The sequence below is a fragment of the Xiphias gladius genome, chromosome 1 (genome assembly GCF_016859285.1).
Source record: "Xiphias gladius isolate SHS-SW01 ecotype Sanya breed wild chromosome 1, ASM1685928v1, whole genome shotgun sequence".
Classification (NCBI taxonomy): Eukaryota; Metazoa; Chordata; class Actinopteri; order Istiophoriformes; family Xiphiidae; genus Xiphias; species Xiphias gladius.
In genome coordinates this window covers 32,518,771-32,544,881 of record NC_053400.1, presented here as the reverse complement: position 1 = coordinate 32,544,881, position 26,111 = coordinate 32,518,771, and the positions used below count along the sequence as shown (strand labels likewise).

The 26,111-nt window shown below is 44.9% G+C and overlaps 1 protein-coding gene across 1 annotated transcript; it reads right to left on the bottom strand.

Moving 5' to 3' along the window:
• Positions 1-1,830: 1,830 nt before the first annotated feature.
• drd4b (dopamine receptor D4b) lies at positions 1,831-15,477 on the bottom strand. Its single transcript, XM_040131646.1, has 4 exons — positions 15,235-15,477; positions 13,934-14,046; positions 10,841-11,436; positions 1,831-2,754 (listed from the first exon to the last, which is right to left on the bottom strand). The coding sequence occupies exons 1-4, from the start codon at positions 15,475-15,477 to the stop codon at positions 2,552-2,554; spliced, it is 1,155 nt and encodes a 384-aa protein (XP_039987580.1). The 3' UTR covers positions 1,831-2,551.
• Positions 15,478-26,111: the final 10,634 nt, after the last annotated feature.

The following is a 26,111-nucleotide window of genomic DNA, read 5'->3' as shown; positions in this document are numbered from 1 at the left end:
TTCGGCGTCGCCACGAGGACTCACGCGAACGTTGTGTTGCACTAAAGGAGCAGTATGGAAGTTTGAGGAAATATTTTTTGCTCTCTTTTTTAAGAGTTAGATGAAAATGTTAATACCGCTCTCGCATCTGCTCCGTTCAACACAAAGCTGCAGTTGGCGAGCTGGAATGGAGACGCCGCTTCTCTCCCGGCCGCCTGGCGAACTCAGGAAGTTGCTGTGCAGAAACAGTCACTGCCTGTGAAACTGCAAATTGTTGTTTTTACACCTTGGTCTACGTATGGATTAAACAAACAGGATATAACGTGCGCGTGAGCGAGCTTTGGAAGTGCTGGTAGGTGGATTTTGTTACCTTTGCTACCGTTTAGCGCTACCCGCTAAACGGAGATGACTCAAATCATCAGCCGAGAAGGCCCCGCGTCGAAACTCATTTTTGTGTGAACACGATAACTCTAGAACAGCACATGGTGGAAACCTCAGGGTCACAACGCGGGTAGCTCATATGGAGAAGACGACGATCTGATTAGATTTGGGTGTGCCTTGCTGCATAAATCTGTATCCTAACGAGGGAAAGCAGATTTTCGCCGGCGCTCTTGATGCCAGACTCCTAGTTCTGCGAGCAGGTGGTCTTTTGTCATGGAGATCCAATCCAAGTGCCTCTGTAACACACGATAACGGAATGGCAGGCTGTTGACTTTTACAAACTGGCTTCTGTCTCAAAGTGACGAAACTACAAAACCGTCGACTGTGACGGGAACAGATTGGCTGAACATCCTCCTCCTACACCGGTGCGACTGGCTCTTCAGATGACGGCGCTGGCGGCAGCCAGACACGAGAGACGTCCCGCGATGTGCTCGGATCCGGCAAAACCAGAAGCGCGTGACAAATTGAAACAGAGTCGTCTCTTAGTGGTCAGATTGGCCGACCACTAGCGTAACGGGAGCATAAGTGCACGTTCGCAGCTCCTTCAGATGTGACAGCAGCAGACGCTTTGTGGCTGTGCTTGAATATGACGTTTTGTTGCCTCTAACTTTCACCACGCGTCTGAAATGACAACATAGCACAGCTGTCGTCGGTAACCTGTGTTTTTGTTTACGTTGTCTGACGGCGTCGTGATCATAAAATAAGCATTGTGTCTGCAGCTCAGCAGACTTGTCATGACTGCTGGTCCCAGCATGGCATTTTTGATTCCACACTCGCCGCCTGAGAACAGAGGGAGAAAAATATGTAAAAAAGAGCAACTATGTAGTGAATTTGGCCGCATTGAAACGCAGAGAGGCTGCTCACAGAGAGCAGGAGGGGAATGAATAAGAGTTTAACGGGCTGTCGCCCTCCCGCCCCAGCTTTTCTCCCTCTCTGGCCCCCTCGCTAACTACAAACACAAGTTTTCCTGTGTGCGCGCGAAGACAAAGTCAGAAGAAAACAAATGAAAAGCGTCATTAAAATGGATGTTCAGTCAATTGCCAGTAAACCCGGGCCTTTACATGCACGGCTTCAGAGACGTGAGGCTGCTCCGGCAAAAAAATAAACCCGGCGCGCAACGATGACGGCGCTGGGGAAAAGGGCGGGCGTGCGGTGCCCCGGACTGCCGTGATGGAGCGACGCAACATGGCCAGAAGCTGCGTACACTGGCTGAGATTCCGGCACAGCCCTGCTTCAAACAGAGCCAGGTTTGCTGTTTCCCTCTTTTTCCAGTCTTTATGCTAAGCTAAGCTAACCGGCTGCTGGCTGTAGCTTCAAAAATCACCATACGGGCATAAGAGTGGTATTGATCTTCTAATCTAACTCAGGGCGAGAGAGCGTATAAGTCTTATTTCCCAAAATGTTGAACTTTTCCTTCAAGCTTATATGTGTATGTATTTATCAGTGGCTGATTTAGGGGATTATTTTAGTCATGAGGCTTTCAGTTGCTTGTCATTCTGGTCTGTTGAAGCTTATTCAGTCTTTCTGTATCCTTGGGGACGTCTTTGCCCTGAGTTGATCCTCTCAGGCAGACTTCCCTCTCATGCTCTGCGCAAATCCCACATCCTTCACTGGAACTGGCAGACCATAACCCAAACCAAGGCTGATATACAGTATGCTCTGGAAAAAGAAAGGAAAGAAAGAAAGAAGTGCTGTACGGACAAACTGAAAGCCACAATATCCTCCTTTCGGACAGCGGAGTCTGTGTCAGCCGACAGTGTGCAGCTGCTTCCTGCAGCTTTCTGCCAAAACATCATCCTTTTGTTTGGGCTGCGATCCCCAGGAATCAAAGAAGTTCACCACCAAACAAGGAAATGGACCCAGAAATGCAACGGATACCACCAGTAACTGCTTTTTCAAACATTGTTAAAGACTGACACTATCAGCCGTCTTCCACCCACTGATCGGCGTGTCCGTCTGCACCTGGCAGTCCAGGTACGAGAGACTATCCAGTCGAGAGCTGTTGGTTGCTGCTAGTCCGACCAAAGCACGCTCCTGTGTGACAGCGTGTTTTCGCAGGTCTGAGCTTCATCATCTCCCAGTTCCTTCCTTCAGTTCGCTGGGTCAGTGTCTCTGGAGGAGGAACCTGCCGTCAGCAGCAGCTGCGGAAACACTTCTTGAAGAACTTCTTGAACTCGGTGTTGAAGATGGTGTAGATGATGGGGTTGAGGGCGCTGTTGACGTAGCCCAGCCAGGTGACGGTGCTCGTCAGAGCGGGAGGGATGTCGCAGGTTAAGCACACGGCTCGTGTCGTGTGCACCACGAAGAATGGCGTCCAGCAGAACAAGAAGCAACCTGCGTGAAAACACATGGAGGGAAAACAGTCGTCATGTTTCATCTGTGCACATCTTTAAATCATTACCTCACCATGACGCCATTTCTGAACCAGACCTTGTTTTTAAAACAAAGTGACATGACAAAGTGATATTTATATACCACTTATCAAAATCAAGAATTATGAAGGGCAGGTAATAAAGTAAGAGCAGCGGAAAATTCCTACACATATTTAAAAAAAAAACCCCAAAAAACTTTTTTTGGCTTCGTGGCTTTTGTGTTTGGAAAATGTTCAGCCACCAAGTTCATGTTAATTATTCATTCGCTTATTTTTTATTTTAGTTGCATGTAGACAAGGACCAGATGTGAGCATTCAAAACCAAAAACTGTGAGGAAAAACTAAAAATCGTGGAAATGGTTAAACTTATTTGAGCGTTTATATCAAATGGAAAATCCAGCGAGGAATTTACTGCTGTCAAAGTTTGTTTGAACCCAAACTTTCTGTGTGTGTTGAGCTGTGAGCCCCGTGCCATCTATCACCACCAAACTGTGTATGATTACACTCCTAATTAACACTCCATAAATAAACTTAAAAGGCACCTGTGTTTTTTTTTCTTTTCTTTTTTCTTTTTTTCTGTCAACGTGACGATCACTCCAAGTGCGAAAAACTTTTCCTTTCAGAAGTTGTAAATAAAAATGTGTCTAAAGTTTTCATCACAAGGCGTGCAGGTGCTCAAATCTCAAATGTACAAGTCTCCAAAAGAAAAAAAAAGGATTAGGCACAAAACTCTGCTCCGCAAAATAAGTGTCATGCTGGACATGGGAATACAACTCGGCTGTTGACTTCGTGCTGCGAGTGTCGGCGGAAAAGTAAAATCTCCGACCCGTAAAACCGTCACATCGGCTATATTTGAACAGCCCCCTCCCTCCCCCTAACCGATCTGGCATTCATTTCTACTTTTCTGTGATCTGCCCGTGTGTTTTTTCTCGCCTCAGCAGCCGGCTTCGTCGGGAAATATGTCAAATTAAGGAACCAAGAGGATGTGTTTCAGTGTGACTTGACGGTGTGACTCTAAATGATTCGTGACCAGACTGAGTTCATTAGAGACAAAGCAGAAATGTATGACCGTGCTGTCTCACAATTTTAACTCGAGACGTTGCCGCTCTGTGGTGTTAAATTTTGGATTTCTTTACCCCCCCCCCCCCAAAAGAAAATCATTCATTTCAGTGCCAGAGTTAGCAAAGAGGAATAAATACACCGAAGCGGAAAAACGACCTCTGTGAACTTTACATATCAACTGACAACACACGGACAGAGAGTGGAAGTGGAATCTGCCTCTCTCTTGCCGGTTTAGAGACCTCAGTGTGAAAACATAATTCACCTTCGAGAACAAACACTGGTGAGCTTTCTGAGCTGGAAAATTACTCACCTTAATAAGTTTAGTTTACCTGATCGACGAGGACTGTGAATAACTGTCACTGAATCCGGCTGAGGCCATTTGTCTCAGGTGACGTCTCGCGTTGGTGAAAAAGCAGATCCGAGTGTTTCATTAGCTTTGTGTTGAGAGGTTGATGGATGGGATTTATGTCCTTCTTTCCAGGAGATTAAAAGACTTTGCATAATACGCCACATATCTACTGTCAGCAGGACACATGCACGCTTCTCATTCATAAGATGCATTCAGGCCAGCTCTGATAATACTGTATTAAATGTAGGGATCCACGTCAGGGATCTGTTCTGTAAATGTAGTTCTGAACAAGTATTTTTGGGCATAAAGGAATTATTTTTTATTCATTTAATTCTGCGAGGAGGTACATTAACGGTACACTTGATTCTCTCCGGAAAGTTTTTTCACTCATTATTATTGTTATCTGTGTGAAGATCCTTATCCTTAAATATGTTGGTTATTATGTTGAAACAGTTGTTGTTTTTTGGGGGGTCAGCTGAAACAAGCTGTAAATACAACATTCACATAATCACTTTAGCAGGTTGTTAAAGCGAATGTCCAGTCCGGTACCCCCCCCCCCCTTTTAGCTCTGGTTTTGGTCTCCACCAGCTCCTGAGGGAAGCATCTGGATCTATAGCTGCTAAATGCTCCACTGTGTCCACCAGCTGGTCTCTGACTGTCTCCGTCTGCTGTTTACTGCTCAGCAGGTAGTGATTATTTACAGCTGTTCCTCTGAAAACAGCTGCCGGCTGCGGTCGAAAACGACGCTATGAGATGCGGTGAGGCTGAACCAGAACAGAGAAGTCGCGGACTGTAAAAACCAAAATAATGAGCCTCGAGCATTTTTTTGAACTCAAAAGTGGATATAGCTGGTGGCCTCAAAAGCCTAAAATTGTTATTCGATTTCTCCTAGATGTAAATTACTACTGTTACTTCTGTCTACCAGCTTGCTTCCAACGCAAACATATACACACAGTATCATACTTGAGCTGTTATATAGCAGTTATACAGTAAGTTATTTCATTTTAAGTGTTGCCTGAAGATTCAACTTTTTTTTTTTTTAATGTCGTGTCAAATGACAGCTCTTACATCAGATTATGTAAAATCTATAGCCATTAATAAGTCTGAATGGTTTTACGGTCTTATACGACTACGTAACGTCATAAGTCACTAACTAAAATCTGCTGAGCACTGCACTTTGCAGGAAGATGTGGACGTAAAGCGTAGCGTTTGTGTAAATTCTGCTTTTATGTATTGGACATAAATTACAGAGTAAAACTGAGTCGTCTCTGCTGGACCGTTTGCCGAAGCAGTAAACAAATGAGAGCAGATCTCAGTCTGTGCTCCGGCCTGTGTACAGGAGAGACGGTGTGACTGTAAGATCATGTGTTGCATAATAATTGGATTGAAGGCTTTAAGCTATAATGGCGCTGCTTGTTGAGAGACGGCCAGTGACGCTTTTATCCCCGGCACTGACAGTGAAGTGCCTGAATGTCAGCAGCCTCACGACTCCCAGAGCTGCAACACCAACAGTAATTTTAAACTGTAAACACACGTGCAAAAAGCTAAATATCGCCACGCGCGGTTTCAGGCTGCACAAAGCCGAGCAAAGTAAGTTGAGCCATTTTAATTTGGTTTAAAGAAGGAGTGGCACCAATCACACACTTGTTTAACCATCACAAAGCCTGCAGCATTTTCAATAACTGCGCACATAAAGGTCCGCAGTTTGTCCCCCCTTCGTTGGATTTGAACAAAACTCGGTGTGTATGTCCAGGAGATAGTGCAGGGTTTTGAGGTACGCATCTTTGATATTAGTGGGTCGGGCTCAAAATGCTTTGGCAGACCTCTTCCCAAACACGGCCTGATGATATGTGACCAGATTTATGAGGATTGGACAGATTGTTCATGATTTTCGTCCATTTTCCTTCTAAGCCCCGCCCCTTGTCAAGTTCATTGATCAACATCTTGAAAACGAAATAATAAGATATCAACAAGCTTTATGCGACTTTTGATAAGCTTGGTCCAATGATGATCTACAGACAGCTTGGTATCAGTTGGACCTACGGTTCAGGATATGTCAAAAATGTGGTTTTCAAAAAATTCAAAATGGTGGAAAATCCATCATGGCGGACTTTTGGTCGAAGAGGCTTTCTTGTAGAGCGCATTGATTGGGACTTATGTTTCCAATTTCAAGCCAATCAGACTTACAACTTTCCAAAATTGCTTTTTTGGACCTTAATTACAGCGCCACCCTCTGGCTGATCATATTTCTTGGAAAAGCAATTTCTTATCATTTCCAGTTATTGGGCCGAGTTTCACGTTTCTGGCTCGTTCCAGCTCACGGCAAGTTGAGCTAATTCGGCAGAAAAATAATAATAATAATAATAGTAAACTGCAACAAAAACAATAGGGAGAAGAAAATTCCATTTTAACTTCCAAAATGTGCAAAACTTCTGAGAATAAGATGAAGTGCAGAGATGCTGTTGGGACTGAAAATGTGAGTAGGGGAAGTGTGTTTATAATTTACTGTCCGATCCTGTTTGATTAATGGGAACCACACACAGGCGCCTTTGGTGCAATTGCTTACAGTTGCTACAGTGTCGATTCTTAACGGGGTAGTAATTACCACATGGAACTGTTCGGCACCAAAACACCTCACCTCCTGTCAGGAGCAATTTTACCACCATTTCCTGCTTCAGCGAATAAACAGATAACTGAAATACAAAAGTGGCCAAATTAAAACGTGCCTCAGCTTTGGACTCTTTGGCACCGGGCTCCTCGACAGCAGAGGGACAACATTTTCACTTGAAAAAACTTCTATGAAGAGGGGGCAACGTCTTCTACAAGTAAACAAACGCCAAAATCCTTAAATGCGTCAATTGTTGCTCTCTGAATGGCAACTGTGCTGTTTTCTTATGGATATTTAAAGGGCAACCAACAGAGAGAATCACTTCACTAGTTTGTCTGCGTCTTTGAAATCAATTTATAGAACTAACGAAGCTCTAGAGAACAAGAGCCACTCAACCTGCCTGACGTCCCACCGCAACCACTTTCAGATAGTGAAATGAAACATTTTGGACTGATGAAGTAACCGTTCAGACCGACCTTAATCTCCGGTGAAAGATCGCAGCCCCCTCTTTCATTTCAATGACGACGTAGCGGGGTTGCCAATGCAGAGGGCGTACACCCTTCTGTTTCGACCATAAATCTCAAACTTGGATTCATCAGTAAATCTGACTTTTTTTCCGGGCATCCACTGGGAAATGCTGGTGTTTCTTAGCCAACTCCGAGCGTTTGGCCTTGTTTCTCCTCCTAAAAAGTGGTTTAGAAGCTGCTACTCGTCCCCTGGGACCACTACAAGACGGCCTTCTTTTGACAGTACTTTTGCTGATTAGAGTCTTGTGTTCTTTATTTAGCAAATTCTGTATCTGTGATGAAGTTGCTTTTCTATCTCTCGGGGGAACTAAGCGTGGTGTATTGATCTTCTGATGGTGGCGTGCCTGATCGTGCTTTGGACACGACTGATCCAGTTTCTGCAAAGCGCTTCAGAGTTCCAAGCACGGGCCCCTTCAGAAACCTGCAGTCTAGCCATGATTTGATGCTGAGAAGGCCCCTCTTTGCTTGGAGTTTGAATTCTAACACTTTCACTTAGTTCTGATGCCGTTTTATTTCCACTATCGCAATGCTGCTTATTAAGCCACGATCTGCCGGAAACTTGAGGCACAGCCTTATTTATAACAGGTGATCACTGGCTGCAAGTTGAGTCACATGAACGAGCCTCTGATGAGTAGATCAAATCCACCTGAGCGTCGTCTGAACGCATGCTTCGATGGAAGGGATACGAATAAAGGGAATCTGACCTTTCGTACAAAGGTGTGAAGTTTGTCAATGCTCCAAATTTGCTTAAATTTTATTCCTGACCTAGAAATAGTGCAGAATCTCAAAAACGTCTTTTTCAGTTTACGTGACACAACCTATCGTGTTTTCAAATGTTTCTGAATCCTGAAACTTTCTGATTTCCAGGTTTACGTGAAAATGTTGGAGATTTTCAATGTAGTCTCAGACTTTTGGACCCCACTATAAATATATAATATATATGTATATGTGTGTGTGTGTGTGTGTGTGTGTGTGTGTGTGTGTGTATATATGTGTGTGTGTGTGCGCGTGTATGTATATGTGTGTGTGTGTGTGTGTGTGTGTATATATATACACACACACATGTACGGTGTACCTGATCGGTGTATGCTACAAATATGTCATTTTTTGGTTTTTTTTATAGCAAAGTCTCTTTTCTCTTCCTTGGAAATATTTTATATTGAATATTGTAATATTTTGTGATATTTTATATATATTTATATGACTCAGCTTGAACTCGTGGTTTCCCAAATTTATACAAGTCAAATGTGATTTGGGGCGACTAGCTAGTCTCACCCGTCATATAGGGCCGCACTGGAGAGCTAGCTGATCAGCGTCGCAGCAGGAGCTGTTTGTTTGGAATTCAGTTGGCAAAAACTTTATTTACGTTTCCAAAAGAGCGTGATTATGTCTTAATTTATTCATCTCTCCCCCATCTTCCTGATCTAACAACCCAAGTGAGGGAGACGTGGGCAATGGGGAACAGTTGTCAACGACTCCATAACTCCCTCCAGCTCCACATCGCTGTGTATTTGATAAGCCATGTTTACTTTTGAGCAATCCAATGAATTCTCAATATTTGATTACAATCTGTCTCATGACAAAACGTGCCCGCGTGTTCCGTTTCATTCGGAAATAAGTCACATTACTGGAGATAAGGACTCTCTCATTCCTGTCTGACTGTAACTTTGAGGCTCATCAGTTTATAGTAGGGAGTGGTTTTAGCATCTCTGGAAAGCTATCACAGCCACACCCGTTTTATCGTTTGTCGCAGCAAGCTTGGGGTCAGTAGCGGAAATACAGCGCTATTGCCGCAAAATAATCGCCCAGGCGCTTGCACATATTTGATTGGCCAACACACCACCTCGCTGCAGGACGCCGCATTGCTGCACTGGTTCAACTCTTTTGCCGATGGCCCTGCGTTGATGTCCTCTGCTTTTGGCATCCATCGCTCCGAGTGGCCTCCCTGGATCGTATTTCCTGTCTCGCCCGTTCCTGGAAAACACGTCCCCGCCAACACAGCCCATTGCGTTTTTTTAACACCTGGCTTGTTTTTGGTCTGAACACCCCAGGTAATCATTAAAATGCGAATAAATAAATGCAGTAAGAAGCTTCAAATGACAGTCAGATCATCTCTTGTTAAAGTATGAAGCTCCCATCACATGTTGGTCTTCGGTTATTTTGTCCTTTGTGGCGATGGGACATATTGATAACTTTCCGGGCTTCTTGCCAAAAAAATCTTGGAATATTAGAGAGCTCATACTTCTGCCAAGGCTGCACAATCCTCTAAATGTCTTACGATAAAAATGTTTCAAAAATCTCCGTTTTGATCCAGGAATGCGTCCAGTTGCTCATATCATGATCATAGTAAAACACAGTCAGGGCATGCCTTCGCCCGAACTTTCTCTTTCAAGTAAGTGCACGAGGTCCTGAGGAAACGGTAGGAAAATGAACAACCGTGCCCTAACTTACAGTGTTAGGTCCTTTCAAAGAAAAAAGAAAAAACGAAAAGAATCACTGGTTCCTTGATCCACAGCGTGACTTTCCACTTCCCAGCAAATTTGGTTTAAATCCGCGAACAGACGTGAGAGTTATCCTGCTAATAACCACACAGTCAACCAGTATCAGGGTGCAGTCTCATGACGCACAAAATGTAGAAATGAGGCTACTGCGAAGAATGGGACAATCAGGAAAAATACAAAATGTCATTAATGAGACTTTGACATAGAGGATAACAATTATTTAATGTTACAAGGTAATTTCGAAGGTTGTCAGAGCTGATTTTCATGAAATAAAACAAACGGCGACCTGTGGCGGGTGCAGGGTCACAGCAGCACTTTGACTGGTCAGTTTTTGTATTTTATTTAATTTTGTTATTTTATTTCGAGATGAGCTGTGTTTTATAGTTAATTCACATTTACATGTATTCATTTGTCCTGTTATACTTCAACGCTTTCTCACGTGGGTTGTCCATTTGCTTGCCATGAGGAGACCTACTCAGCCTGTCAGATCAGTCGTACGAAGTCGTTTGTGGCGCTGGAGGAGATTTGTTGGGTTTGGGATATTTAATTAATTTCAAATGCGACTGAGTTGCATTGTTTTGTGTTTTTGGAGCTTGGAGACTAAGAGTCAGGACACCTCAGGCTCTGCTCCTTTACATTTGATTTTTTAAATCTGTGTCGTACAAGTCCCGGAATCTATGGAAGTGTAATAATAACCCCCTTCATTAATGGATCCAGACCGGATCCGGCTGAGGTGACACTCATAACTGGAAACTGTGCAAACAGACTGCGGAACCATTTTGCGGACGGGAGGTCATTTTCACCAAATTCGTCTTCTCCTCGCTCCTTTTCTGACGTTTCCTCATCAAAACAAACACCACGAGTGCAGACCCACACGCGAGCATGTGTGTGTGTCCCTGTACGACTCACAAATTGTGAGCAACAGTCACATGTGAAATGTGACACTGCCACCGAGCGACGTGACAGTTGTGGTCCTTTTAACTATGGTTATGGTCCACTCACCTACTACGACAGGCAGCACCCTCATAGCTTTCCTCTCCCTGCTGTTGATCTTGGCTCTGTTCTTCTTCTGCTGCTTTTGGTTGAACGTCACCGTGGGCACCGAGTTCTCTCTGTACTGCCGAGGATAAGGAATCTCCTGCTGAATGTATTCGTCTGTATCGTCCAGCCGAGACTGGGCCAAGTCCCTCTCGATGATCCTGGGCAGGGGCATGGGCAGGGGGCCGGGGATGGTGCCCGTCAGCGTAGGGAGGGCGGTGGCGACGGCGGCGTGCTGCAGCTTCCTGCAGGCCTCGATGCTGCTGCGCAGTTTGGCTTTGCGAGTCTCCTCCCAGCGCCGCAGCCCGCGGAAAACACCGAAGTAGAGCAGGACCATGATGGGGCAGGGGATGAAGAAGGAGCAGACGGAGGAATATACCACGTAGTTGTTGTCCTCCAGTTTGCACTCGCTGGGGTCGCGGTTAGGCACGTTGTTGATGCCAAAGATGACGGGCGAGGCCACGGCCAGGGCCAGCAGCCAGGTGGCCGACAGCAGGATGAGCTGACGATGGTCCACTTGCTTACGGTTATAATTCAGGGGTATAGACACTGCGATGAACCTGCAAAACAAAAGACGGGTAAAGGCTTTGAAGGACATGTCTACCGGAGTGCAGCAAAACATACAGTATTATTTACTTCTTAGTATCTGATGATAGCGACTACTCCTTTCTTATTTTTTCACCTACTTGGTATTTACCAGTGTTTTTAATTAATCTATTTTGTCACTAAATCTATGTTACGGCTGTGAATCATCTCTGTAATTGTAAGAGTTACTGTTAAAAGTGTGTCTAATGAGCTCCACTGGATGCTAAAGAAGTCCAAACGAGAGGACGGCTCTCTCCGAACGATGTTTTGGCTCCGCTCCATCCGTGCCAGGTCGTTCCTGTTTCGCTGAGCAGTTGAAGGAAATACGGAAATGAAGATGAAAAACAAATTACGCGAGGGCGTCGCGCTGCCACTCCAGACAGAAAGAGGGTTCCAGTCGTTGTTCATTTTTACTTTGTACAGGTTCTTCATGTTTGAAATGTAAATCGTCTGTTTTTCATGCAGAGGTGTTCTGTTACGAGCCCATTATTTTCCATTAACACTGAGTTTTTGTTGCTCTTGCAGCATCAGATGTAGAAATAATGTGGAATAATTTATTTAAATTTTTTTTTAGTTTTATGTCTATAACCAACCAACTAGCTTAGCGTACCTACTGTATTTTCCATGGGTTTTACTTTTAATGACAGAAGAATCAACAAAATGCATGATTTTAAATTTTCCTTGATTGTTCTGGTATGGGATTATTTTAAAACTACGGTTGGGTATCAAGCCTCGGTACATTTGAAATGCGTCAGTGGCACAGAGCATCGAGCGTCCTGCCTGAAAGGATGAAAGAATGCAAGAATGTCTTTTTTTATTACTGTGTCACTGCCCTATGCAACTGTGCCCGGCCCACGCCCGCTTACGGACGGCACAAATTCGTACAAGCCAGGACCAGAGGGCTGCATCTACATTTACAAACAGGAGAGGAAGTCCAAATACAGAGAAGCACTGTCAAATCTTCAGACCACCACTGTCTACGACGGAATTCGTGAATTGCTGACAAAAGCATATATAACGTAGTAGTGCAGATAAATCAGTATACCACTAGCTGAACGACCCGCCTCGCCTTAACGAAGCTGGCAAACCTAAACACATCACAATGAAACTTCCTTTCCAGTTTTTGATCATCAGCTCCATAGTCAATGGTCAATGTTCAATCAGACATTTCCTGATTTAATTCAGATTTTTAAAAATATCTAAACTGTTTATGCAAAATTCTTGTACAGCTGCTTGTGTTTAGACAAAATTTTAACCTTTTATTTTATTTCCTTCATTTTATTTTTTTTGGTCACTTCAGAATTCGGAACAAGCTGTAAACACAACACTGACAAACTGTCACTTTGGAAAAGTTTATATGGCGAACATGTTTGCAAGTGGCTCATTCAAAGTCACATTTCTGTCGACCTGAGGAATTATATTCCAGCGTTCACCCTTTCAAATCTGGCTTTTGGTCTCGCGCAGCTCCCGAGGGAAGCATCGGGCTCTTTGGCCGCTGAACGCTCCCCCATGTTCACCGGCTGCTCTCTGACTGTTTGCTTGCTGGAAGCGGACGAGGCTGACGAGAGCGAAGAAAGGGAATCAAAGCGGTGAGAACCGTGAGAGCATGTGAGAACGTTGACCTCTGTCGTTCAATGAAAAAGGTGTATTCTGTGTTATGTGTGATATGATTATGTTTATATTCCTCAAAGTAAGTAAAAGTACTGTTTAGTGACCAAAACTCAGATATTCAGATATTTTATCGGCGCTAGCATCAAAAAATTTCAAACAATTATGGGATTTTGAGTCTAAGTCTATCAAAAAAAACAAAACAAAATAGTGGAGTGGTGTGAGAAATTTTAAAAGTCGAACCAAAGATGTTGAGTTTGCATGAATCTTCCCCCCGCTGCTCCGTCTGAGACACAGTTAAAGGGCTGCTCTGCTCTGCATGTCTCCTCATCTGTTACTCAGCTTGTATAAACACCAGCTTGGAGCATTGTTTTATTTTTTATTTTTCTCTTGCTAAGAGATGGTGCAACAATGTGTTTGCGTCACACAAATGAATGAAAAGGATGGAAATCAAGTGGTTTAAAAAAAAGCTTTGGTGTGTTTAGTGCCGCCTTTGCCCTGAGTTAGTTTTGGGTTAACAAACACCTGTTCAGGGCAGGAGAAGAGGAGAAGTAAACCTGTTTGCTCTAACGTAGTAAATGCCGTGAACAGGTCACCATGTCCGTCCTACATGGGGTTTTAGATTTAAAGGTTGGGTTCACAGTAGAACGATTTACCTCAGCATCAACTGTCTGGTTCATTTTAGGATCAGGTTTGAGTCTTTTTCTTAAACTTCCTCCCTTCCCACCTCCCGTCTTCCTTGTCCCTCTCCTCCACCGGTAAGAGCAACCTGAAATTCCCCCTCGTGTGGGAGCAGAGGGATGATTTATATTTTCATGCAAACCTTGATCAGACAAACACGCACGCACACACACACACACATACCTGTCTACGCTGATGGCGCAGAGGTTGAATATGGATGCGGTGCACAGCATCACATCCATGGTCATCAGGCCATCGCACATCAGCATGTTCAAGGACCAAACTCCACCCTGAAACTGCGCACACACACACACACACACACGCACACACACACACACACACACACAGAGAAAAGAAACACACAAACACCACCTCATTAGCTGCCCCAAAGTGGAGTGTAAATATCTGTAATCCTCTGGAGCTTGCACCACCGCGGCTCCCCGTTGAGACAAACATTCCTCCTTTAAAACCCAGCTCTGTCTTTTCTTCGGGAGAACGCGGAGAGGTTTGAACTCTCGGACTGACTTTTCTAATCCAGCGAGTGAAATGCGGACAAACCGCCAGTGTGACACTCAGCAGATTAACTGGCTGCAACCACTGGCACAGGTAACAAGATCACAAGGGCAGCTAATTAAGGAGGACTTGAGGCGAAGCCTCAGCAGGGCCTCTCTGAGCCTCGGAGATATTCAGGCAGGCAGGCAGGCAGGAGGCTTTCATTTGATTTGATAAGGGCTAGATTACACCCCTTGGACCATTTTATTGCCTGGAAATATTGTGGTTTGTGGATCATACCTCTCCTAACAACCAGTATCACCCCCCCCCCCATTCATTAATCCTGACCACAGAGGTGAGAGAGACTGCAGGCCTCAGTACTGCATGGTCCTTCTTCTGTTTTGGGACTGTTTCTGCTGGGTTCAAGTGGCCCCCGGCCTCTGAGCAGATTAGTCCAAACGTTGATCCTGCTCCTCATTTTACCCAAGATGCCTTAAACATGTGCACTTAGCTGGGTCTCGTGAGAATGGACCAGCAACCCCCCCCCCCATGAACTGCTCTATCTGCACTGTGGCGTATCAGCAGGTGTCAGGTCTAATAAAGGCTACTGTCATGGATGGATTGTAAGACAACGGGCCCCGGGGCACGGACATGAATGGGGCCCCCCGCCGCTCCTACATGGGAGCAGGACGCACAGACTGGAGGAGACGGCGCAGTCGTTCTCTACTCATGTTGCATCTCTTTGCATTCGTTTTGTCATTTTGCACGTCTTTAGTTCTGTGCATCTTTGAAAACGCTGCAGCCGGACATGAGTTTTCCTTCCCTCCGGAGACGAGGGGAGGCCGCCCAGACCCCCGCTCACACTCCGTTTACGCCACAGACCACGGCGCACTCTAAAGCCACGAACCCACCGGGGCCCTCTGGCCCCCGGGTTTGTACCCCGTCTGCCCGTCTCAGTAATCCATCCAAAGCTACTTTAGGTCGGCTCTTACCTCTGCGTAAACGAAGAGCGGCAGAACCAGCACCGCCAGCAGCAGGTCTGCAAACGCCAAACTGACTATGAAGTAGTTCGTTGTGGTTTTCAAAGCCTTCTCCAGGTACACGCTCAGGCACACGAGCACGTTCCCCCCGGTGATGATCACAATCAGCAAAATCCCGAAAACGAGCGCCGGGAAATTATGATGCGTGACGGCGGCGGCCGGCAGCGTGTCGTTGAGATCTGCGGCGTCCGACATGGTCGCCGGTGTTGCGCCGCGCGCCGGAGACTGACGGGCTCCCTGTCTCCGCGGGGGAGTTTGGCATCTACGAGCCGTACCCGGCGGCCCTGAGGTGAGCAGGGGCGTTACAGGTGAAGCACGCGAGAGTCTTCCAGGTGAGGACGCTTCGCCGAGGCGCTGAGCCCCGCGCGCTCCGCTCTCCAAACGCAAAGCCGCGCAGCTCTCGCGGTGACCGGGTCCCGCTCGATCCGTCTCCAGCCCCGCGACGCGCTTTTTCTCTTTCGCATCCGCCGCCAAACCGCTGCCGCATTACGCGGATCGGTTTCGCCGCCGTCTTCCCAGCCTGCTCCTCAAGGGACAAGTTGGCAGAGTGGACGAGTCAGAAGGCAACGGCTTAAATCCATCCGCGCAAATCTGCTTAGCCCGCCGAGGCTCTGCTGCCGCTGCGGTCCCGGCAGGAGAGGGGACAGTATGGAAATCAATTAGCCGTCAAACCCGTGGACGTGTTTTAATCTGCAGCCGCGTCACGCCTCCCGCCTCGGCGCGGCTCCGTCGAGTGGCAGGTCGAGACAGAAACTGGACGGTCTCTGGGATCCAGCTGATAGTCTTTTAACCCAGCCCTCGAGCAGGCATCGATTGGTGCTACTGCCTTTTCTACCATCGATCGATCCATTTGATTTTTCTTTTTTTTTTTAACTTATGGATTATCAGACACAAACAGAAATCTAAAGGACGACGCGTTAAAAGCTGAAAAACAGCTTTTTTCGACACGGTCCCAAGATGCTAAAAGACGAAGAGACAAAAAAAAAAAAGACATTCGACAGAACAGCTAAAATCCTAAAACCCCAGAAACACGCCACCGCACGTTAAGAATAAAAAAAGAGAGCAAACTCCCACATCTGGCACTTTACGCGCCGGTTCTGTAGTTCCGCTGAGTGTGGACCGCTGTTGTCCGAGAACACAGGTACTGGCAGCAGTCCTGCCCCTTCTGAGTCCATCCCGACCCAACGCGGGTCAGGGGGGGGGACCCGATCAGTGAACACCGAATAATATCACGCTGAATCAGCTGGACTTTGCTCCCGAGTCCCGCCGTCAAAACCGGGGACAAACGCGCATGAGGGGAAACGACACCGCATCGACGAGGGCACGAGAGGTTTTCTCGGCAGAACAGCTGGACAGCCTCGTCCCGCGGAACCGGAGCTCGAGTTTGCTCAGTAGATCCACGGGAGAGGGACTGGTCCAGGCTCGTTCCTAAACACGAGACGCTTGGCGGAGCTGGGTGCAGTTCCGGCTCCGGTACAAAAGACTTTCAACTCGTTCCTTCGGCTTCCTCCTGGTTCCAAACAGGATGGACTCGGTTTTACCCAAAAGTACCGGAGGGTCGTTGACTCTGAGCCACTCTCGTAGGTTCTGTAGGTAGCTGCACGATCTCTACAGCTGTCTTGAACTGAGCTTTTTCAAACATAACCTGCCAACCCTGCAAAACAATTTGATTATCTGATGACAATCAACTCTCCGGCTTTGGAAGTAACGTGGGTTTTACTGCTGTGTAGGTACTGGTATAGTTAGCCGGACACGAAGCTCGCACTATGGCGGTCGAACGCGATTCCGGTCCTTTCTCTCTTGCTCTCGCTTCTGGTTTTCGGAAAGACCTGAATGAAAACCCGCGGACCCCCAAAACTCTTGGGAAACCGAGTATTGCTCTTTGCAAGTCCTCCGCGCACACCGCCCCGGCAGGCGGAGAAATTACGGAGGTATGAGCAACGTTGATCGGGTGCCGCCATTTTCAGTCTCAGTCTTTCCCGCCACCTTCTCCCTGGGGCCACTCAAGGGGGCCTTAACCAAAAGATATCGTCCGTCGCCGTCCCCATAGACCACTGAAAGAGGCTTTCGTAAAACTGTCGACAGGACGCCACAAAACGCAATCACGGTGAGTTATTACTTCCTGTTTGATGAATTCTGAAACCATGAAGGTTTCACACGTGTGAAAACTTACCCGGGGCCCGGAAGACCGACCGACATCATCCCAATGTAAAATCCACGGTGCGCAACGGGAACGAGCCGGCAGAAGTGGAAGCAAACCTGAAAGCTTGAGAAACCTTTTCTGGCTGATCAGCGCTCAGCAAGTCATTTTCTTTTTAAACGAACGGGCACCATCTTGGAGTCTGGTATCCAGTTGACAGGCCTGCTTGCGCCCACGGTTGCTAAGCTCCGATTGACTGATCCCTGCTTGGGGGAACGTGTTTGTGTTTCCTTCGCCGAACGTGCAACTTGATGATTTTGTATGTGATGTCGTCCGTTTCGTGTACGAACTGTTGGAAAACCACATTTAGCAAAGACGATGACACTGGATAATCTTGGGTGAAAAATCATCCCATCAACACAGTTTTTTGTTGTTGTTGTTGTTGTTGTTTATTCTTTCAACCTCATGGAGCCAAACTTCAGGGAGCAAATATTTTTATGCTTCTGAAAAACTAATCTTAGCTCTTGAATTTGCCAGCAACCGAGGGCAGAGAGCCTTTTAATCTCCCAGTTTCCACCACACACAGTTATATTCAGACATCACATATAGAAAATAGCTTACAAGTTTCCCCGCGACTGTTCCTTTTAAATCTCGGTGTAAAGGTGTTTGTGCCCTGGCAGCTCCTGTGGCATGAATATCATTAGAAGAAAAAAAAGTCAGCAGCAATTAGCTTTTCACACATCGTCACAAAGCCTCGGGAGGAGAAGGGGAACTTGAAGAATAGCAAACATGCTTTAAAAAAAACACAACGCAGATGTTCAACTCGCCCTAAATCCTTTGGGCAGAAAAGACATAAAGGGAGGGAAGATCACTGTGAAGTGTCATCCCACCGATGGAAAGAAAGGAAACCATGTGAGCTAATCTGCTTTTCCTCCACTTGGACTCGGTGATTTAAATGAGAGCAGGAGTCGGCTCCTTCGACGTACAGACTTTCCTCTTACGTGCACATTAATCGTACCGAGACAAAGCTGCAGGCTCAGTTAACAGAAGTGTGATGTTAAAGATTTCCTCGCAGGAAGCACGGTGCTATCAAAGCGATCTGTATCTGCTTGTGAGCGTGTGATGGAACCACAAGAGTCAGAAGTGAGATAAAGGTTGTAGGTTCAGATGTGTGGCCTCTGATATTGGATGCTGACGTCGTAAAGATGTGCAACACCATCACTGAAAAATTTATTTAAAGATAAAAATAAAATAAAAAAGACCCTTGAGGTTTTGATCTGTATCGCATGCAATGACAAGAGGATCGCAAGCGGTACGTAAGCGTCTCAACGTGGACGTGTTCGGAGACCAAAGGCCGGGGTACGCCTGCGAAGACGCCGGGCAGATCCATGCCTAAAGTACTGATACCACCGACACTACTTCTTGTTTTGAGCACTGATACTAGTGCCAATAGGGTCAGTGACCCAAAAAACAAAAAAAGAAGCCCCAACCGCTCGTGTGGGTTCGTAGGCTCTCTGCTGTGTTTTAACACAGACGTGATAAAGCGATTAGCAGAGAATTGTGAAATAAAAAGCCCAACGACTCAGTGGTGAATCAAAATGCAGGCAGAAGCCTGACGGTGACCATTAAACTCATGGAACACGACGGCACGTCAGCCGCTTTAAGCGGAAAGCAGCCAATGTACTCGTTTTCCCGTCAGAACCGAGTTTTGTGTTTGGCGCAAACGCGGTGTCGTCGTAAAACAAAACGTCGAGCGAGTGATGACGCGTTCACCGTTAACGAATCAACGCGCTCTGGTGTGTCTCGGGGTATTTAAGACTCAGCTAAGTTGAATTAATCAAACAATTTGTGATGTCGAATGCTACAGTGTATTGGTATTCATCATTTGTGTGTATGTATATATATGTGGGGGGGTGGTAACCTTTGTCTCTGCCATACAGCTGTCACTTGTAATATTATGTGGCACTGCAGTCTTCTTCTTCTTCTTCTTCTTCTTCTTCTTCTTCCTCTTCTTCTTCTCCTTCTTCCTCTTCTTCTTCTCTCTCTCTCTCGTGTTTAGGGCGTCAGCCTTTACATGAACACATGCTGTATCTTCTTATCACTTTTTCAGGAACAGAGTTAAAACAGACCATTTGTGGGGTTTTTTTCTTTTTTCTTTTTTACAGGGTTGAGGAATCTTTGGCAATTCTCACGATTTGAACCGATTCTCGATTCAAAAAGATTCACGATTCAATAAAAAGGAAAAGGCAGCGCTACACTGTGGCTCTCACTGCAGTGCACTGTGTGTCCAACCACTAACTGTCCTTTACCCACCGAGCGGCAAACGAAACCTAACTGACCGTTGAGCTAACTGGTCTTGATGAGGGTCCGGGTCTAACTAACAGAAAAGGCAGGACAAAGGTGTGTGAGAATATGCAGCTTTTTGATTTTTTTCCCCCTTTTTTTTAAGTTATTTCAAGTTAACTGTCTTAATTTGGAAGCATCTTACAGTGTGTAAGAAAATAATGAAATGAAAGTGTAATTTACTGACCGACATCACTGGTGTGTGTGTGTGTGTGTGTGTGTGTGTGTGTGTGTGTGTGTGTGTGCGTGTGTCCTGGAGGAAGAAAAAAGCTCAGCTCTCGGCTGTGAGTGTTCGTCCCGAGGAAAGCCGTCTTTGTCCAGAACGCAGGGCTTTAGAAATGAAACAGACTGTGGACCGAGATCTTTTCTTTGCCCCACCAGCGTTAAAGTGCTGCTGTGTGTGTGTGTGTGTGTGTGTGTGTGTTGGTCAAGCCGGTCTCGTTTCTTAGTGCTGGAATTTGGTGCTTCGCTCCATTAATGTTAGTCTGTCGGTGATGAGCTACAAAGTATTAACTGAGTACTTCCCCTTTGTCTTGCAAAGCTAATTATGAAGTCATTAAATGCTGCCCTTTTCTTAACTGAGCCGGGCATGACCTATTAAAATGCCTGTGCACAACCCTTCATCTCAAAGTGTCCGAAGAGGATTAACATCAGCCTGGGAACTCGTGCGGGTCAGGGGGCCGGATGTAAGGCGAAATAAAAACATCATACTTCCCTAGTCCCGATGGACATTTAAAAATGAATAAAACTCAAAAATTAGATCAAGATAAAATCTGACCGAGGATCTTTTTCCTACCGAAATGTCAACAAAGTCTGTTCCTCGACACATCTAGTTAACTAAAACAACAGGACAGGAGAAGAGATCACAATCTTAGTAATAGTCTGAGTTCAATTTTCTTTATTTTTTGACTCAGCAGAAATCCTGTACAACCCATCTCAAATAAAAGATGGTGACATTTCATACAGGCATAGCGAATGAGCGGCCACATGGGTCTCATGACTGTGACAGAAATGGATTTAAAACAATACCTCCCACTGTTTCTCTCCTACTAAGCTCCACTGTGTCCCCTTTAAGTGTGTCCCTGCCACTTGACAGCAGTTTTTGGAGGTCAGTCTGTCCCTGAATGAGCCTGTGGTGGCTTTGTAACCCTGCAGGTAGTGATAAGATAAAGAGAAGCCCTCTTATAGAGCAGCAATAATAAATGGCTGCTTCTCTGGATTTCACTGTAATTTTTTTTTTTTTTAATTTATTTATTTTTTTTTAAAAAGATGGGAGCTCCTCAATTCTTCCCTCGGGAGGGAAACTTTTTTTGGGGCCGGTATAAAAAATGTATAAGAAGGCGGGAGCGCTACGAGATAGAGCTGACGGATGGGATAAGGCTAATTACTGAGGGACCGTGTGTCTGCGTGTGTGTAGAGAGGAAGCCGGTGGCGGCTGGGGAGTGCTTGCCAGCCTAAAAGGGGAGAGAAACAACCTGACCACCTCATGAAGATTACTGAGCCACCGAGGCTGCAAAGAGAGAGGAGATGAAGATAAATAAAGGCAAATAGACAAAGGAAATTAATTAAGATAAAATTAGACAAAATACAAGGACCCACAGATGGAAAAGTCCAAAATAAAGACAGACAGACGAAAAAGAGCAGATAAAGACAATGGTAGTCCGGTAGAAGCAGATAAAGCCCTGATTGAAAGCAATTAAAAACAGATAGCAGCAACAAAACGGCAACTAAATGAACACTCATCTAGTTCCTCAACTGTAAACACCAAACCCGTCAAACATTTAAAACTTTAGTTGCTCATTTTTCTTCTCCGGGCGCCTCTTGACACCGGGACCCATATTTTGCCGGGCAGCGACGGCTGGGAGCTCACTGCAGATGAGATCCATCTAATTTCACTTTCATACTGTGTGACTTTATTAACGTGCTTTAAAAAAAGAAACCATAATTTATTAATGATTTCTATTTCATGACTCAGCCTTTATTTTAGGAGTCGGTTCTGTTAAGTCTGTTAAATGAAGCTAAGTACAGTTGGTCTGTTGCTAAATATATTGGTTTTCCAATGATAACAGTATTTTTAGTTTGTTTGTACCAAGGTTTTTTTTTTTAATTTTAACAACTAACAGAGGAAGAAGTATTCAAAAGTCTTAGGTCATGGAAACTTGAGCTGAAGATGCCTCCTCGAACCTGCAATAGCTGATTTAAAAAAAAAATTTTTTTATGGCTGCTTTGGAACAGCAAAAACAAGATGTGAACACATTAGCCAGGTGTCCGTCCAAATGTAGCGTAAGTTTAACGGAACTTCCTGAAAATCAGCAAAAGAAAATGTTAATTCATGTGTGTCTTCTGTCACCCTACTGTTACACAAATAGAAGAGGTTAGGTCATTGAGATAAGCAGTTGGTGGCGCTAATTCTCCGGTCGGTGCCATTAAACCGCCGCAGGGGACGAGACGTGATTAAAAAGAGCAGAAGTCAAAACCTCAAACAGTGGTGAACCATGTGGAAAACATGATGGAAATATGACGTTTCTGGTTGTCTCGTGTATTACTGTCACGAAGGTTCCAGTCTCCTCCTCGCAATTTTTATGCAGGAGTTGAAAATGTGCAGAAAAACGGGCGGATGTAAACGCTGGCTGACACGTCATCACCTTTTAAGGTGATATGGCGAACCTGTCAGCAAACAGTTGCTCATTTCCTCATCCAGCAGTTACAGAGCAACATTGTCACTCATCTAGATCTTATGTTTGTGTCCAACCTGATGAATCCAAGTCCAGTACTCCCTCCCTTTTAGCTCTGGATTTGGTCTCCACCAGCTCCTGAGGGAAACATCTGGCTCTTCAGCCGGTAAATGCTCCACCGTGTCCAGCAGCTGGCCTCTGACTGGGTGTATCTGCTTTTTGCTGTTGAGCAGGAAGTGGACAGTGGTTATTTACAGCAGTTCCCCTGAAAACATCTGACTGCTGCGGCCGAAAACGACGCTAAGAGAGCGATGAGGCTGCACCAGAGCAGAGAAGTCGTGGGTCAGACAGATAAACACTGAGCTCCATAAAACTGAGTGGAGCTGCAGATTCATCCCTACCAGAGACTCCTTTACCATTGACACATTGTTTTCGTTTTGTCAGTGTTATTTTAAATACGAATTAAAGCCACTTTAAAGAAACCTTTTAAATCGCAGCGCGTCTCAACCCAGGGCTCAGTGGGCCACGATACGAAGAGCATCGAGTCACAAACTGGCACATGCGAATGGAAAGTGACAACAGGCTGCCACCTCGTCCCGAGGCTTCGACCAACTGTTCAGTTTGTCCGGTTCAAGCCTGTTAGCTGCCCTCCGGGTCAAAGGTCAACAGCACAGCGCTGTTGTCTGAGGAGGTGCGCGTTGTGAGGCTCATCCGGTGGCTGCAGAATTTTTTGGGACTCCACTCCACAGCTGCTCTGTTTGCCAGTCACACTTGTCTCTCGTGTCATCACGCCCATGCGACAGACCTGCGTCCCATAATCCTCAGCGTGTGATGTCACAGGGTCAGCCGCAGGGCAGACCAGGTGACTTAATCCTCCATGTCAACACTAATGACACAGGTCAGTGACGAGCGAGTTGCATCATGCGTGTGTGCTCCATCAGAAATTAGCGGCTTTCACCGGTGGTGGAGGAAGCACTCAGGTCCTTTACTTGAGTAAAAGTACTAACACCACACTGTGAAAATACTGAGGTGAAAATGTTACTTACGTAAAAGTACACAAGTATTATCAGGAAAATGTACTTAAAGTATTAATAGCAAAAGTCATCGATGATGTTATACTGTATCATTTAATTATTATTATTGATGCATTAATTTGTAAGAAGCATTTCAGTGTTGTAGTTGGTTGAGGTGGAGACTGCAGCTAATGACCTTTTTTTTTCATTTTGGATTGATCAGTTGATTATTTTTCGATTTATTGATTGATTGTCTGTTTTGTAAAAATTCTGAAAATACTGAGAAACGGCGTCACAATTTTAAAAATAAATTTAAATAATTAAAGTAATGGAAAGGAAAAGCAGCAAATCCTCAAATTTGAGAATGTGGAACCACGAAATTTGTTATTTTTAAAGGAAAAATGACTTAAATGATTATTATCATAGCTGCCATTTTAATTTTCTGTCAACCGACTGATCAATTAATCGACTAATCATTTCAGCTTTACTTGTAAATACTATCACGTGGTTTAATTTATAACAAAGCATCATATTTTATGAGCAAATCATATGTTTTCTACAAAAGTCTAACTTGTAAAGTAACTACAGCTGCCAAATAAATGTAAAAAGTACCATATTTCCCTCGGGTAGAGGTAGAAAGTGGCATGTAAAATAAAATACTCAAGTAAGGTATATGTTACTGAGATTTGTGCTTGAGTAAATGTACCTGGTTACTTTTCACCACTGGCTTTAGCAGATGAAAAGCTGTAGGTTTAACTACAGCTCCTCCATTAGGCCTGTCAGTGTAGCTCACCAGACCACAGTATCCAAAAATCATCCTCTTCTCGGGCTCTAAAAAGCAGCAGTTGTGGACTTGGATATTTTGTAAATCTCTGATAATCGTGTCAGAACAACTTGAAAAATGTGTGCAAAGCTGGGACGGAGCTGTGAATCTGTGTTTCACTTCATGAATCAGACTAACTAACAAGCACGAATGCTCGTTAACAAAAACGATGAAAATGTAAATGCAGTTTTGAGGATGACTGAAAAAAAAACGAACTGAGCAAATTTTTGGCTTTAAACTTCTGGCTCAAAAGAATTTACGAGATCCACAGCAGGTTCACGTCTTCACGGGTTTGCGTTTTACATGTGGCGTTTGTAGACACCCGTCTGTTCACACTCCTGCTGTGAACAAGAAATCCGCAGATTTGAGCGATGAACTGTGTGTGAGACTTTCACACACACAAGAAAAAAATACATCACAAGCTGTAACAGCCAGGCTTCACCTCTAGCTCAAGGTGGATGCACTCAGCTTTCAGATTTGGTCTATTCTTGTGTTCGCATGTCAGAGGCAGCCATTTTAGACAGTGGTGGAAGGCAACTAAGTACATTTCCTCAAGTACGGCGCTTCAGTACCAGTCTGAGGCACTTGTACTTTGAGTGTGTTCTTTTCACGCTACTTTAACTTCTATTGCACTCCACTACATTTATCCGACAGCCGTAGTTACTAGTTACTTTACGAGTTAAGATTTTCACACAAAAGATGCGATGCAATTGTTCTCTGCAGAAATCCCCTCATTTGAGTCCACGTTAAGGGTCCTAACCCCTCGTTGCCTTAAAACAGGTGGAACAGTTCCACCGGTGCAGTCAGAATATTCCAGCCCGTTTTCAACGCAAATCAGTTTGTTTCTACCACTTTCAGTCACTTTCACGTTTTTTTTTCATAATTCTAGTGCAGCTGCATGACTCGGACTTCCTGTTTCAGGATGCGGTTATTTTATTTATTTATTTTACTTGACAGGTTCATGTGATTAAAAAAATAAATACTCTTAGTGCACTAATCTCACTTCCTTTAAGAAAATGAGGTTTTTTAGTACGAGGATAAGGCCAGAATCGTCTTGATAAGATTGGACAACTTAACGATTAATAACTAAAGTCTTTTGTTTTTCTTTATTTCAGTCATTTTAAAAGGTGATTTCCACTCTGAATCAGAGAAGCAGCATTTGCATCAGAGATCCCAATTAAAAGAAATAGTGTAAACTTCCACGCCACAGCTTTTTCTCTCTCTGCTTTAGGTGGAAGAAGAATGCCACTAAGCAGGTCCCTAATGAGATTAGCTTCCCCGCTAAACCCCACCGACCCCAAGTTACGGTTACATCACCACCGCTGCACAAATTATTATGTAAAAAGGTTCAGTCAAAAGTCCAAAGGTTTTGCTTTGCACACACACTAAACCCAGAGACGAACAAGGCTGAAGGTTTCTCGCCACAGCAGCAGAAACAAAATGGTTATGAATGGGGAAGAGAGATAACTTTCTTCTGGCATGATTAATTAGGTCAAATGTGGCACACGGCGTTTAAGGTTGTAACTCTCGGCGTGTTAAAATGCGTTCTGAGCCTTGGCCACTTTCACAGGTGTTTCTGTGGTGGTTTTGTGTCTCTCTGTTGTTGTTTGATTGACCTTCTAACCAGAAATATTAACAGATATTAAATTTAAACTGAGTTTTTTTATTATTGATTTATTATTTATTAAGACCCAGCCCTGACTCCCTGTGTTTCTGTGGAGCTCTTTACAGCACTTCACTCTGTGATTGTTTTAAAACGTGCTTTTCTGCACCACTTTTGAGTTTTGGTTTTTTTTTTCTAACCCCCAGAAATCACAGGAATGTTCGGTATACAG

Excerpts from the sequence above, each read along its gene's own strand:
- drd4b (XM_040131646.1), bottom strand. The coding sequence starts at position 15,477 with ATGTCGGACGCCGCAGATCTCAACGACACGCTGCCGGCCGCCGCCGTC. Across the intron at positions 11,437-13,933 it reads TGCGCCATCAGCGTAGACAG|GTTCATCGCAGTGTCTATAC; the intron begins GTATGTGTGTGT and ends TTTGTTTTGCAG. Across the intron at positions 2,755-10,840 it reads GGTGCTGCCTGTCGTAGTAG|GTTGCTTCTTGTTCTGCTGG; the intron begins GTGAGTGGACCA and ends GTTTTCACGCAG.